Source organism: Atractosteus spatula, chromosome 4 (assembly GCF_055471065.1).
Source record: "Atractosteus spatula isolate fAtrSpa1 chromosome 4, fAtrSpa1.hap1, whole genome shotgun sequence".
In the NCBI taxonomy this organism is placed as follows: Eukaryota; Metazoa; Chordata; class Actinopteri; order Semionotiformes; family Lepisosteidae; genus Atractosteus; species Atractosteus spatula.
In genome coordinates this window covers 1644385-1658674 of record NC_142709.1, presented here as the reverse complement: position 1 = coordinate 1658674, position 14290 = coordinate 1644385, and the positions used below count along the sequence as shown (strand labels likewise).

The window sequence follows — 14290 nt, the reverse complement described above, 5'->3', positions numbered from 1 at the left end:
ACTTTCAATTTGACTATTCTCTACCACACTATTCAGAATACAACCTACAGTAATCTCAATTGACATTAAGAAAATTGATTACACTTCCAGACATTTGATTTGTCAAGCCAAAATACGTTTGGAAGAAAAACATTTATAGATGGAAATAAAAATTTGGCCAGAGCAGCTTCATTTTTCTTCTCCTGATGTCATACCAGAAATTTAGTGGAGCATTCACTGCAGTTATTACGGTAAATAGAAAATCAGCATTCCGAAGTCCGTTCTTATCTGTGAAGACCTGAGGGAACCAGAGACGAAAACATGGAGAAACCCTGGTTTCTTATTGCATTGTTTGTTCTGCTCACGAACCTCACTACTGGTAAGTTTGATATGAAGTTTATTTTACACTATGTGATGTTTTAATTTTTCAAGTTAAATTAATGTTTAGACAGCATTTAAATGAACAGACATAGAGACATTACCTCGATACTGTTTATCTAATGGAAAGATTGCTGAACGTGATGACCAAACGCAAAATGTGTCATTATCTTTGCAAAATATGAGTTATATTTTATATCAAATGTAACATGTTCTATATCAATGTATATTTATTTGGTTTATTATGTTATCAGATATGTTATATGTAGTTGGACGATTCAACCATTTACTTGTGAATGATAAATTGTGATTTTTAGCCCTCTTCCTCACACATTGTGAGTTAGCATATTGCGGTGCAGGAGCAAACTGACACAACTAACCTGCTTGGTGTTAGATTGACCAGTGACCAGATGAAATTTTCCACAGCAGTGCAAATGGTGAATGCGATTCCTCTTTCACAGCCTCTTTGGATTTTCATTAGTACTCTACCCTTCTTCTACACAGAAATCTGTCCTTTGAAAAAATGAAACAACAGTTATGTGAATACTAATACTAATGTGACCAATAGTGATGTGAATTCCACATAGTTATTTATTCATGGCAGATTCAGCTCTGCTCTGCCCCTGCCAGGATTCGATCACGGTCGAATCAAGGGGTACAGACTGTACACGGCGCCACTCCCTAAAGAGCAGCTAACTCCAGCTCACCAGAAGACTGGATCGTCTGTAGCAGGAGAATAACACACTGTCTAGGTTTCTAGTCACATCACTTCTGTAAGATGTGTACTGTCACTGAGCACTGTTACATATATCTGACACAGGTGAGGTTCGGGTGACCTAAAGTAACACAGAATACACAGGTGAGTGAACAAGCCTGATGGTCCAATAAACCAGCAAAGTGACCCAGTGGGTTTGCTGTGCCTTTCAAATTCCAGTGGATTTCTCACTATAACAGGTGCACAGCAAATAACCTCTGTTATATTCAGCTTAGAATGATCAAATATAAATGAATAAAGCATTTTTCTTCTTTTGTTAGTAATCTCACTAGCTACAACTAAAATATAGTGAAAAACACATTTAAACGGGTGAAATGAAATGAAGTAAAATGTTAAAGAAATGCACTTAATTCAAGTCTAATTCCAATATTGTCATATTTTTCACTTTAGGCAAGTTGGAGTCACGCTTTGGATTATTAAATGGAACCATACAATTAAGTCCTGCCATTACTGAAAAATTGACAGATATTACCTGGAAGTTTTCAGAAGACAAAATTGCTGAGTTTGACAGTTCTGGTACAACAATTTATGGAAGGTTCAAAAACAGAATCTCATTGAACGAGGAAAATGGAAGCCTGACGATCGAGAAGCTCAGCCTACAGGACAGTGGAACGTACGCAGCAGAGGTGGTCCAAGATGGCAGAATTAAAGTCTTTGAGTATCAAGTGAAAGTCATCAGTGAGTAGCCATTATTTCAGAATTAAGATTACAATGTATCCAATGCAACATCTACAGAAGTCAGTCTTTCTAAATGTCCGACATATTCGCTGCATGTCAGATGTTCTTAGTGGTCTATGGTGTTTTTTAACAGAAGCCTGGGAAATTGTCAGTTGTTACGTTGCACATCCACTCCTCCATGTGCAGTTGCTGCTTGCATCTTTTCCAGCACCATTTTCTTCGCCAGGACCTTACATTTGTCTCGTTTCCACTAACTAGCACCTTCTCACCTCTTCTTGATCAGGCTGCTCTGTGAACTGAAGTTCCTTACTGAAAACAACTGGCTCTGTTCTTACTAAGCCATCTGCTTAGGTTCCCCCTTTCCCTTCCCTTCTCTCTTGCCAAATCCTGGTCAGTCTGCTTCACCTCAATCCCCCTTTCTCTCCGTTTCTGACTAAGACTGACTAACTCACCTCGTCTACAGCCTCTGGATACATTTGTTGTTTTCCCTTCTCTCCTTTTATCAACCCTTCTTTTCACTGTTGCCACAAGACCACCCTAGTCACTGTTCCCCACTCTGCCTAATCATAGAAATGTTAAAGGTAAGTGTATGGTGTCTGTTATGACCTTTGAAGTGATTCCTTTTCCTATGTAGGTTTGACTTTTCAATCATAGAACCAAATGGTAATGAAATAGAGGGATAGCATTATTATATTTTACAGCACCAGATCAAATTCATATTTACATGTTCATATTTAATTTCTCTCTCAAAGAGTGATCCCACTTGTTTTCCTACAATTTTAGGTTCGGTAACACAACCAGCGGTAACCTGCACTGCGAACAGCTCTGCTGCAGTTCTGCGCTGTGCTGGGGACACAAGCCCCAGTACTGAGTACAGATGGGAAGTGTCTGGAGCTCCTCCGCAGGTCCTTGCAGGGAAAGAGCTGCAGATCAGCAGAGAGGAGAGCGAGGGCCGGGTGTACAGGTGTATCTCCAGCAACCCTGTGAGCGAGAGAAGCAGCGAGGACTTTTCTGCTGAGCTCTGCTTTAAACCCGGTATTGTAACTAGGGGTTTCACACTCAATGAATGACCAGTACAACAGTAAAGTTATGTGTTTAGGTTCATAGCATATAGTTATTTGTTATTTGTTATAATATGTCTTCTGTCAATTCTTTAGATTTTAGCCTAAGACTCTGTCCCTGTGATTCATCTACAGCTATATGGCTGGTTTTCAGTTTAGTTTTTCTTTATCATAGTTTTTTTTTATCAATCTTTACTGTTACGGATGTGTTTTTAATATAATTTCAGCATATTGTGATGAATACCATTCTAGTTCATGGTTGATAGATTAATCTTATGTGTTACTGTAACTGTCATAAAATTTCTGCTCCTAATACATGGGGTTTTTTATAGCAAATTGATTGACTGGTCATTTTCTATCCCATGATTTAGAATTAAAATGTATAAGTATGTGTTTTATATGATCTAGGGACTTTTGAGGTATAAGGGAAGCTTAATTTGATTTTATTGAGAAAAAAATATGTACCTTTACTTTCTATGAATTTAATGCATTTCTGTCTTTTTTTAGGTGATGATGGAAATGGAAATCAGATTTCTATTGTAATTGGAATTCTTTCTGTGATCCTCATTTTAATACTTTTGGGTATTTTATTTTGGAAATTTTACTGCAAGAGACTTCAAACAGGTGGGCTACTCTTTTTATGAGAAAGCACAAATTAATTTAGTTCTTCCACATGTTTAGAATCCAGCAGCATGGTAGTCTGCATTGCTGCTTCACAGATATGGGGCCCTGGGTTCAACTGCAGACCTGGGGGACTGTCTGTGTGGAGTCTGCATGTTCTCTCCATGTTCGCAGGGGGTTAATTGGCTTCTGAGAAGATTTGCCCGGGTGTTTTTGCATGTTTGTGTCTGGGTGTCTTCCTTGCGATAGCCTGGCATCCTGTCAAGGATGTGTTCTGCCTTGTGCTTACCAGGATAGGCTCCGGCTTCCTCCATGACCCTGAACTGGATTAGAAAATGGATGGATGTTTGTAATCATCCATTGTAATATCATGATACTGTATTAACATTAGCAACTGAGCTGACCATGGGATTTCATCAATTTCATCAAAGTGCGAGTGGAAAATGAAAAATGTATCTATTTACATGCCCTTAGCGACTCGAAAAGAAGCATGAACAACAGACAGCTTTTTGACTTAACCAGCATAACCGGCAAGTGACATCACGTGAGGGTGTCCCTTTAACCTTTTTATTAGAGTGCACCCTCAAATACCCACACACTTGAGGTCCACACTTGCGCGACATCACAGGAAGGGGAGGTCAGTGTGAACATTAGGACACCGCCTAAGTCTTTGGACGTCTTTGTGTTAATATTTATTGTTGTTTGTATTCTACAGCACCACTGATGAAGTCAGGAGACAATAGTGTCCACACAGGTATGTACTACAAACACCTGGTAGAATGTGGAAAATACAGCTGTGCACAAAAACTTTCACAAATTTGACACCATAGGAAAAACCTAAATACATTTGCAAAGCACTGTATATGTTCTTATTACATAAGCAGGAGTATTTTTGCTCTTGTTTGATACTTGCACACTTATTGTATGTGTGCAGGCGTACAGACATTTGTATAATAATTTTATAATGCTATTATATTACATGATGTTCATGTGGTCAAATGTGGCAGTCTTCTTTAGCGTACAATACTTACATGGCTTGTTAAATTTGCTTAAAAAATAATACTTCTGGCACACCTGTTCTGGTTTGATTTGGCTCTATTAAGACAAAGTTCAACAGTCTTTTGGAGGCTTTTAGCTTGGAATGCTAAGTAATTCAGAAGAATACAAGAGTGAATTTTATTAACTCTAATTGGTCAATTAAAAGCTAAGAACTACTTCATTTTCTTTATACAGTGCCTGTAGACAGTCTACACCCCCCTTGGACTTTTTCAAATTTTATTGTGTTACAGCATGGAACCATGATGTATTTAATTGAGAATTTTACTCAATTAATTAACAATAAAACACAGAAAATAATTAAAAAGTATTCACCCCTTTGCTTTGACACACCTAAATTGCCTCTGAAGTAACCAACTCTCTTCTCCAAGTCACATAATTACTTGACTGGAGTCCACCTTTGTGCAGTTGAGGTATTTCACATTATTTTAGAACAAATACACCTGTGTCGGGGAGTTTCCCCACTTAGTGCATTTCCAAGGAAACACAACACCATGAAGACCAAGGAACATTCCAAGCAGATCCGAGACAAGGTTCTTGAAAAACACCAGTCAGGGCAAGGATTTAAGAAAATTTCCAAGGTATTGAATATACCTTGAAGCACAGTGAAGTCCATCATTAAAAAGGTGAGAAAATATGGAACAACTGTGAATCTGCCCAGAACTGGCCATCCTCCAAAACTGAGTGTCTGGGCAAGAAGAGCTATAGTAAGGGAGGCCACCAAGAGGCCTATGGCAACTCTGAAGGAGTTACAGTCCTCCATGACAGAGATGGGAGAAACTCCAAGAGACAACAATATCACGCACACTTCATAAACCTGGCTTGTATGGAAGGGTGGCAAGAAGAAAGACTTTGTTGAAAAAAAACTTATATCACATCTCGGCAGGAGTTTGCCCAAAGGCATGTGAGACTCAACAGTTTGGAGGAAGATTCTATGGTCTAATGAGACCAAAACTGAATTTTGTTTGGCGCAAACCTAACACAGCCCATCACACTGAGAGCACCATCCCAACAGTGAAGCATGGTGGTGGCAGCATCATGATTTGGGGATGCTTCTCTGTGGCAGGGAGTGGAAAACTCATAAAGGTAGAAGGGAAAATGGATGGAGCTAAGTACAGAAAAATCCTGGACCAAACGTGCTGCAGTCTGCAAGAGCACTGAGACTTGGAAGACGATTCATCTTCCAACAGGACAGTGACCCGAAACATACAGCAAAAGCCACACTGGAGTGGCTTAAAACCAAAAAGGTTAATGTCCTGTTAGTGGCCCAGTCAAAGCCCAGACCTCAATCCAATTGAGCATCTGTGGAATGACTTCCAAATTGCTGCTCACAAAGGTTCCCCATCCAACTTGATGGAGCTTGAGCAATTTTGCCAAGAAGAATGGGCAAGCATTCCAGTGTCAAGATGTGCAACGCTGATAGAGACCTACCCAAAGAGACTCACAGCTGTAATTTCTGCCAAAGGTGGTCTTACCACCTTATAAAGTATTGGGAGTGAATACTTATGCATTCAGTTATTTTCTGTGTGTTTTTTTTTTAATTTAGCCAAATGTATATATTTTTCACTTTGTCATTATAGAGTACTTTGTGTTGATGAGTGGCAAAAGATTCTCAGTAAAATACATCATGGTTCCATGCTGTAACACAATAAAATGTGAAAAAGTCCGGGTGGTGTAGATTTTCTATAGGCACTGTAAATGTTAAGCATACACATTTATGTTAAAATATTTGTGTAATCAAAATAGAGCGATTTAAACAGGAACTCCAATGCTGAGCCTCTGGTACGAGGGTGTAGCATAATAAGAGATGAGCATCTCAAAAGTTGATGGCTTGGGGGGGTCCACCTCCACCTGCTCATTTTCCTGTATGAGATCGCCGGGTTCATAGCTGTGAATAGAGACATGAGAAACTCACAGCTGGCTCTTCCAAATGAGTATAACAGTACAACTAACAAACATAGCAGCATCTTCTGGGGTTACCTAAACAAAATAATTTGTTTGCTCTTTTTGCAAAACAAACAAAAAATACTGTAGTATTAATATTTAAAGTGAAATGCTTATATAACATATAGTGGACAGGGGAATTTTGTCCATTGTGTGTGAATATCTAAATTGAAATAGTTTTGCTTTTTTTCAGGAAACTGTATTTTCTCTTATATGTAGACAATACACTTTCAGTATATTTCAATCTTATTTTTTTAATTCTGATATTTGGTTCTTCAACTGAGTTCAAATGTCTTGAAACAAAAATACATCCACATTTGTAATGTCTATACTGAAAAGTTTTTTTTTCAGGTCAGGCAACGTCTGTGGATGAGTGTAATGAGACTCAGAAGCTGATGGAATGCTACGCAGACAAGAGGCTGGACAATCAGAAGCTGACAGGGGACTGTCAGGAGACGGACAAGAAGGAGGACATCTGGAAGCTGCAGGTGGACATTCAGGACACAGAAAAGAAGCAGGACAGTCCGGAGCCACAGGTGGAGAGTCGGGACACGGACGAGAAGCGGGACAGTCTGGAGCCACAGGTGGAGAGTCGGGACATGGACGAGAAGCGGGACAGACCGGAGCCGCGGGTGGACAGTCAGGACACGGATGAGAAGCGGGACAGTCTGGAGCCGCGGGTGGACAGTCAGGACACGGACGAGAAGCAGGACAGACCGAAGCCACAGTTGGAGAGTCGGGACACGGACGAGAAGCCGGGCAGACTGAAGCCACAGGTGGAGAGTCGGGACATGGACGAGAAGCGGGACAGACCGGAGCCGCGGGTGGACAGTCAGGACACGGACGAGAAGCGGGACAGTCTGGAGCCGCGGGTGGAGAGTCGGGACACGGACGAGAAGCATGACAGACCGAAGCCACAGGTGGAGAGTCGGGACATGGACAAGAAGTGGGACAGACCGGAGCCGCGGGTGGACAGTCAGGACACGGACGAGAAGCAGGACAGACCGAAGCCACAGGTGGAGAGTCGGGACACGGACGAGAAGCGGGACAGACTGAAGCCACAGGTGGAGAGTCGGGACATGGACGAGAAGCGGGACAGACCGAGGCCGCGGGTGGACAGTCAGGACACGGACGAGAAGCAGGACAGACCGAAGCCACAGGTGGAGAGTCGGGACATGGACGAGAAGCGGGACAGACTGGAGCCGCGGGTGGACAGTCAGGACACGGACGAGAAGCAGGACAGACCGAAGCCACAGGTGGAGAGTCGGGACATGGACGAGAAGCGGGACAGACCGGAGCCGCGGGTGGACAGTCAGGACACGGACGAGAAGCGGGACAGTCTGGAGCCGCGGGTGGACAGTCAGGACACGGACGAGAAGCGGGACAGTCTGGAGCCGTGGGTGGAGAGTCGGGACACGGACGAGAAACAGGACAGACCGAAGCCACAGGTGGAGAGTCGGGACATGGACGAGAAGCGGGATAGACCTGAGCCGCGGGTGGACAGTCAGGACACGGACGAGAAGCGGGACAGTCTGGAGCCGCGGGTGGACAGTCAGGACACGGACGAGAAGCAGGACAGACCAAATCCACAGGTGGAGAGTCGGGACAGTCAGGACACGGACGAGAAGCGGGACAGTCCGGAACTGCAGGTGGAGAGTCGGGACACAGACGAGAAGCAGGACAGTCCGGAGCCGCGGGTGGAGAGTCGGGACACGGACGAGAAGCGGGACAGACCGGCGCCGCGGGTGGACAGTCAGGACACGGACGAGAAGCGGGATAGTCTGGAGCCCCGGGTGGAGAGTCGGGACACGGACGAGAAGCAGGACAGACCGAAGCCACAGGTGGAGAGTCGGGACAGGGACGAGAAGCGGGACAGACCTGAGCCGCGGGTGGACAGTCAGGACACGGACGAGAAGCGGGACAGTCCGGAGCCGCGGGTGGAGAGTCCGAAGAGGGACGAGAAGCGGGACAGACTTAAGATGGAGGTCAGACAGACAGGCGACAGTGAGTCAGACTTGAATAAGGACAGTTCAAAGCCTGTGGGGGAAGGTCAGGCTGCAGACAATGGGCAGTAAAAAGAGTGGAATTCTTTTTTGTCAAAATGTGAAAATAATTTTTTCGCAAACACCAGATAAACGGAACAGGTAATGAAATAATCCCTCACTCAATATACAAGAAAGAAAATTGAAATAATTATTCATATATTGATTTGATCTTTTCTGAGTACTATTTTATTTTTGTTTTTATTCCTACAGGTGCATTCTGAATGCATATCCATTTTATTTACCATATTTTAGAGCCAAAACATTCTTAGGACTTCAAATTAGTCTTAATGAGTAGATTAAAATAACCTGATTAAGCAAATAACACAGAGAAGATATACTGTATTTGAATAATTTAATTAACACCATGGGGCAGTGATTAGCATTGCTGCCTTGCAATCCTGAGTCCTTTGGTTCTATCCCTGGGGTGACACCTGTGTGGTTCTTACGTTCTCCCTGTGGCTGTGTGGGTTTCCATCCTCTAGGTGCTCTGGTTTCTTTGCACAGCCCACAGACATGCTGGTAGGTTACTGGTTTCTGAGAAAAAATGGTCCGCCAAACTCCTCCCAGGCTGCACCCCTGGAATTGCTAACCACTGCACACTGTGCTGCCCATCATGAAAGCCGTTCTCATTTCTCAGACACACATTACCTGCAGATCCTTTGATTGATTTGTTTTGTGACTTCCATATCGCTAGACTACGTCCTATGTCATCACTAACTGTGTCTGAAAAGGCGATCAACACATTTGTCTTCTCCCAAATTGACAAACAAACTCCAGTATGTCCAAATTTCGGCAGCCAGAATCCTGACCAGGTCTTGTGCGAGTGATCAAATTACTCCTATCCTGGAGTCCTTGCACTGGCTTCCTGTCAAGTTTTGTGTCGACTTCAAAATCCTCATGCTCACCTATAAGGCTCTGCATGGCTTGGCACCTCAGTACCTGTCTGAGCCCTACTCCCCACCTCGCAACCTTCGCTCTTTAATTCTGGTCTCCAATCTGTCCCCCAAGCCCATCTACATTCTATGGGTGACAGGGCCTTCTCCTGCTATACCCCAAAGCTCTGACACTCTCTCCCCAAGGATATCAGAGAGTCCCCTTCTCTAAACTCCTTCAAATCCAGACTCAAAACCTTCTTCTTTAGAAGAGCCTTTACTTAACTGGTTCTGTTCTTTACCCCTCTTGCTCCTACTAAACTTAGTACCACCATCCACAGCCTCCTCTGTGTATTGTAATTGTGTTTTATCTTGTGTATTCTTTTTGATTGTTGTTGTTGTCATTCTGTAAAGTGCTCTGAGAAGCCATGTTTAATTGTGTTATGTAAAATAAAGTTTTTTTATTCTTACCAATTCTTACACCAATTCTTAATTATTAATTTTTCTTCTTCATGTAGGGTCTGAAAAAATATCAGTTTACTTAATATTAAATAACGCTCTTGCTTATTTAAGCAAAGATGGTTGCATGGTAAGCAATTATAATTTGCATAATTATATTGAGGATTTAAAAACTCTTTTTCCTCATCACTGTGCACAATTTAAAATTTACTCTGATATAAGGAGAAAAGGTGAGCAAGAAAATGCCTGTTGCCACAAGAGCTTCTGTATGGAAAGGGGGTATGCTGAGTTTTAGTGAGGAAAGCTTGTTTGCAGTTCCCAGCTTTGTTGCCCTTTTCTAAATGTTTGACATAATAAAGCATGTAAACATCAACTGGTCCACAATGATCCAAAGGAGTCCAAATAGTTAACTCAGATTAAACAGTCACGATTACATCAATAAACCAGACATTCATCCATTTTCCAACGCTTCTTCCAAATCAGGGTCACGGTGAGATTTGCAGCCTATCCCAGCAAGCAATGGGCTCAAGGCAGGGTACACCCAGGACAGGACGCCAGTCCACCCCAGGGCAGACACAGACACACTCACTCATACCAGGGCCAATTTTTCCCAGAAGCTAATTACCTACCAGAATGCTTTGGACTGTGGGAGGAAACCCACACAAACTCAGGGAGAAAATACAGACCTCACACAGGAAGTACACCAGGTGTGAGCCCAGGGCTCCAACACTCTGCGCCACCATGCCACCATTACTATCTGGAGTAAGTCTGTTTAGGGCAGGGGTGCTCAACCAGTTGATTGATCGATGTTGATCGAAAAAAAACAGTCGATGTTTGGCAAAAAAAAAAATTCTATTTGACTGTTTACTTTTTTTTGATAGCCTAAAAATTCATTCAGATCTATGCATGTAATGTCATACATTTGACTGCCCATGTGTGTGTTTAACCCTTGTTGAATGTGTTGTAAAAGTCTCTTCCCTGAGTGTTGGCTGATGCTGAAAAAAAGGCTTCAGGAGCTCTGTAAATAGTGTTGTGAGTGCTACCCAAGAACGGTCTCTTGGTTATTGCCGCACGAATCTCACATTCGCCACAGTGCATAATGGAGCGAAACAGACTGGCCGTGACAAATTCGCCAGCAGCTTGATAAGTTTGATAGTTGTGAGAGAAAATGATGAAGCAAAGAGACCAAAAACTTACCGGTACCACAAGGAATGGGAAGATGATTATTTTTTTGTACTTTAGCATTCAAATCTTCAACGCTAGCGTCTAAGCAAGAAAGGGAAATATAGAACAACATTTTCAAACTGCACACAAAACATATGTTTTGGACTTTCCCACTAAAAGTGAGTTACGGAAAAGAAAAGTGGAAAAATTAAAATCTCAACTAGCAGCAGTCGGTTTTCACGAGGCCTGGTGCGTTGACAATAATCCCCCCCTCAACGTCAGCAAAACCAAAGAGCTGGTCACTGATTTTAGAAAGCCAGGTAGAGACCACACCCCTCTTCACATCAATGGGGAGGCTATAGAGATGGTTAGCAGCTTCCAGTTCCAGGGTACCTTCATTACTAATGATTTAACATGGTCCCTGCATGTAAGCGGAGCTACAGTACAAAGAAGGCAGAATAGCGCCTTTACTTCCTCAGACAGTGGACAAATTTTGGTCTGTCTTCAAATATTCTTACAACTGAAGGATTGTGTTTTATGTTTTGTATAACATACTGTAGCTGTAGCCAGAGAACTGTTAACCTGTAGCCTACACAAAATTGCTTATATCTCACAGGATTCAATAAAAACAGTTTTTTGTGACATTTGATAAAAATAAAATCCAGGCCACTGGCAGGGACAAACCATCTGATCAACAAACTATGTATCATGTAATGAAAACAAAGGAGCAGACTGTAGATCTAGTCTCTTGTGCACTGCTGCTGTGCCCTGACATCAGTACTGAAATAAGGGCCTGAAGATCAGTTCACCTCTGTAGCCTGGACTCTGTTTCTCTTTCCCAGTCTCCTGAAGAGGATTGATCTCACCTGTCTGCCTTCACTGTTCTCTACAGGTGCGCTATTGAGAGTGGATCACGTGTGGGATTACAGTGTGCTTTGGCAGCAGCTCGTTGTCTGGGGGTGATCAGGTCAGCCCAGTCCATCACTGGAGTACAGCTCCCCTCTACTGTAGACATGCTTACAACACACAGGAAGCTGTCTCAGGAAGATGGACGTATCACTAAAGATACCAGTCATCCTGGTTTCTCACTTTTCTCTCCCCTTCCCTCTGGTAAGCATTATAGGAGCAGAAAGGTAAAAACCTCCAGATTCAGAGACAGCTTCTTCCTGCAAGCTGTCATGATAATGAATTCTACCTCTACCACCGACAAACACTGACATTTTTTTTGCATTTTTCTGAGATAGAGCCAATGTTTGAGAGTGAGAGCTGTCTTTTGCTCTATTTTGAGCTTTGAACAAGTTCATTATAATAATAAATATCATTACATAATAATGATCAAATTGTTATTAAAAATAAAGAAAGGAACACAGGTCTCACAATACAAAATGCAATGTTAAACTTAAACCAGAAACCACAATATTTCATAGAACATTTATGCATACATCATCACTTTTACTTGTTAGTAACTCAAACAATTTTTATATTGAGATATCCCTGGTATCCCGCCAAGAAGTTAGTTTTGCAAGCTTCTACAGAAAACAGGATATATGACATTAAAGCATTCGATCAGACATATCTGTAGCAGAGTGAGTTGCATTGACCAGAGGCTACTACTAATTACATAACAGACATAACAGATAGCATCCAGCCATCAAATGTTTGCTTTTTAACCCTTCATCATACTAACACATTTACTACAGCATCTTCCATGCTCCTCTGTCCATCTGGCAATATGGACTTGTTTGGAGGACTCGTGATGAGTGTTACCAGACTAGCAGCAGTTACGATAAAGCAGTTGAGATAAAGGAGAAAGATCAATAATGACTTAAGTTACACTTTCAGTGTAACATTACCAATAGCAAAGTGGAGGAGGAGTGTGTGTTGTTTGCTCTGTAGCTCTAACTCTAAATGAAAGAATACTTTAGTTACAATGATGCTAAGTCCTGTATAAGCACTCACTAATCCAGTGTTAATTAGCTATAAGTAGTTATAACTATTTTAACTAACTATAACTAATTATTTGGACTTTATTATTGTTTTGAATAACATGTTTAAGGGGTACGGTGGCATTTTTAATTACTTTTTCTCCAGAAGTGTTCAGACCAGAATATTTTGTGGGTTTAAGGGCTGCAAATAGTTGAAGAAATGAAAACACCTTTAGAACCACAACCAATTCATTTTTCCAACTCTTGATGAGTACGCGTTTCTTCTGTAGCAATGTAGTGCTCAGAAAACTCTTGCTGACCCTGAGGCTCTGTGGTGGGATGAGCTCTATGGGCTGTGACCTGTGCATGATGGAACAAGGGGTTCAGGCTGACCTCTATCCCAAGACCCTAACCTAAGGCCAGAGCGGTCTACTTGTATCAGATCTGCAGATGATTAATACTGGTAACCAGTGGGACCTTCACAGTGTTAATGTGTTGAAAAGAATATATAACAGCTATTTCCTGTACAGCTCCTTACACCCCACACATACTAAAAATCCTCTCCCCTTTTCCGCAGTTCATCAGGCTCCGAAAAACTTTGCAGTGACAACATGGACTTCCATAACCAAGGCCTCAAAATGCACTCTTTTTTCATCAACAGAGTTAACCCCACCCATGTTATTGACAGGGCCCTCTCCAGAGCCAAAAACAGCCCTCAGATCTACCACCCTAACACCCTTTCTGTCCCCAGGACCATTAATGACAACTTTCCCATCTTACAGGATGATCTCTCCACTGGAACTTTCTTCTGACCGCCCTATCATCTCATATCACCGACCACCTAATCTGCATAACCTTCTTGTTCACAGCTCCCTTGACCACCCTCAGCACTCATCCACACCAGGCACTTTCCCCTGCAACACAACTCGCTGCATCACCTGCAAATATATATCTAATACCACAGTAGTTCAGGTGTGTATCTGCATCAGCATCCGTAGTCTGCAAAGGAACAAGTAATAAGTTTCCATGCTGAAAAGAGAAGACAGAAAACACAACGTTTCGGCTGTGAAGCCTTCTTCAGGTGTGAGAAAGACAGGGCAGACAGCAAAGATGAAACAGCACAGAAGAGCAAAAGCCGGGAGAGGGCAGGAGGCAGGAGGGGCAGAGAAGCAGAGAGGCCACTCAGGAAGTGCAAAGTGGAGAGGGGTGAAGAAAGGTCTGAAGTCAAAACCTGCATGAGAACAGAGAAGATTACATGAAAATAAGTCGGTCATTGAGAGAAGGGGGGAAGTGTGAACCTAGTTTCAGGATGAGTTTCGTTTCTGTTTTTTTC

General features: G+C 42.5%; 1 protein-coding gene across 2 annotated transcripts; it reads left to right on the top strand.

Annotated features, from left to right (window-relative positions):
• Positions 1-224: 224 nt before the first annotated feature.
• Positions 225-9883, top strand: LOC148835590 (uncharacterized). 2 transcript variants are annotated; one of them, XM_088913931.1, is made up of 6 exons: positions 225-358; positions 1523-1810; positions 2594-2845; positions 3379-3495; positions 4208-4246; positions 6844-9883. In XM_088913931.1, the coding sequence occupies exons 1-6, from the start codon at positions 301-303 to the stop codon at positions 8565-8567; spliced, it is 2478 nt and encodes an 825-aa protein (XP_088770057.1). In that variant the 5' UTR covers positions 225-300; the 3' UTR covers positions 8568-9883. The 2 variants fall into 2 exon arrangements, with proteins under 2 accessions (XP_088770057.1, XP_088770056.1); XM_088913930.1 differs by having other exon boundaries at positions 6832-9883.
• Positions 9884-14290: the final 4407 nt, after the last annotated feature.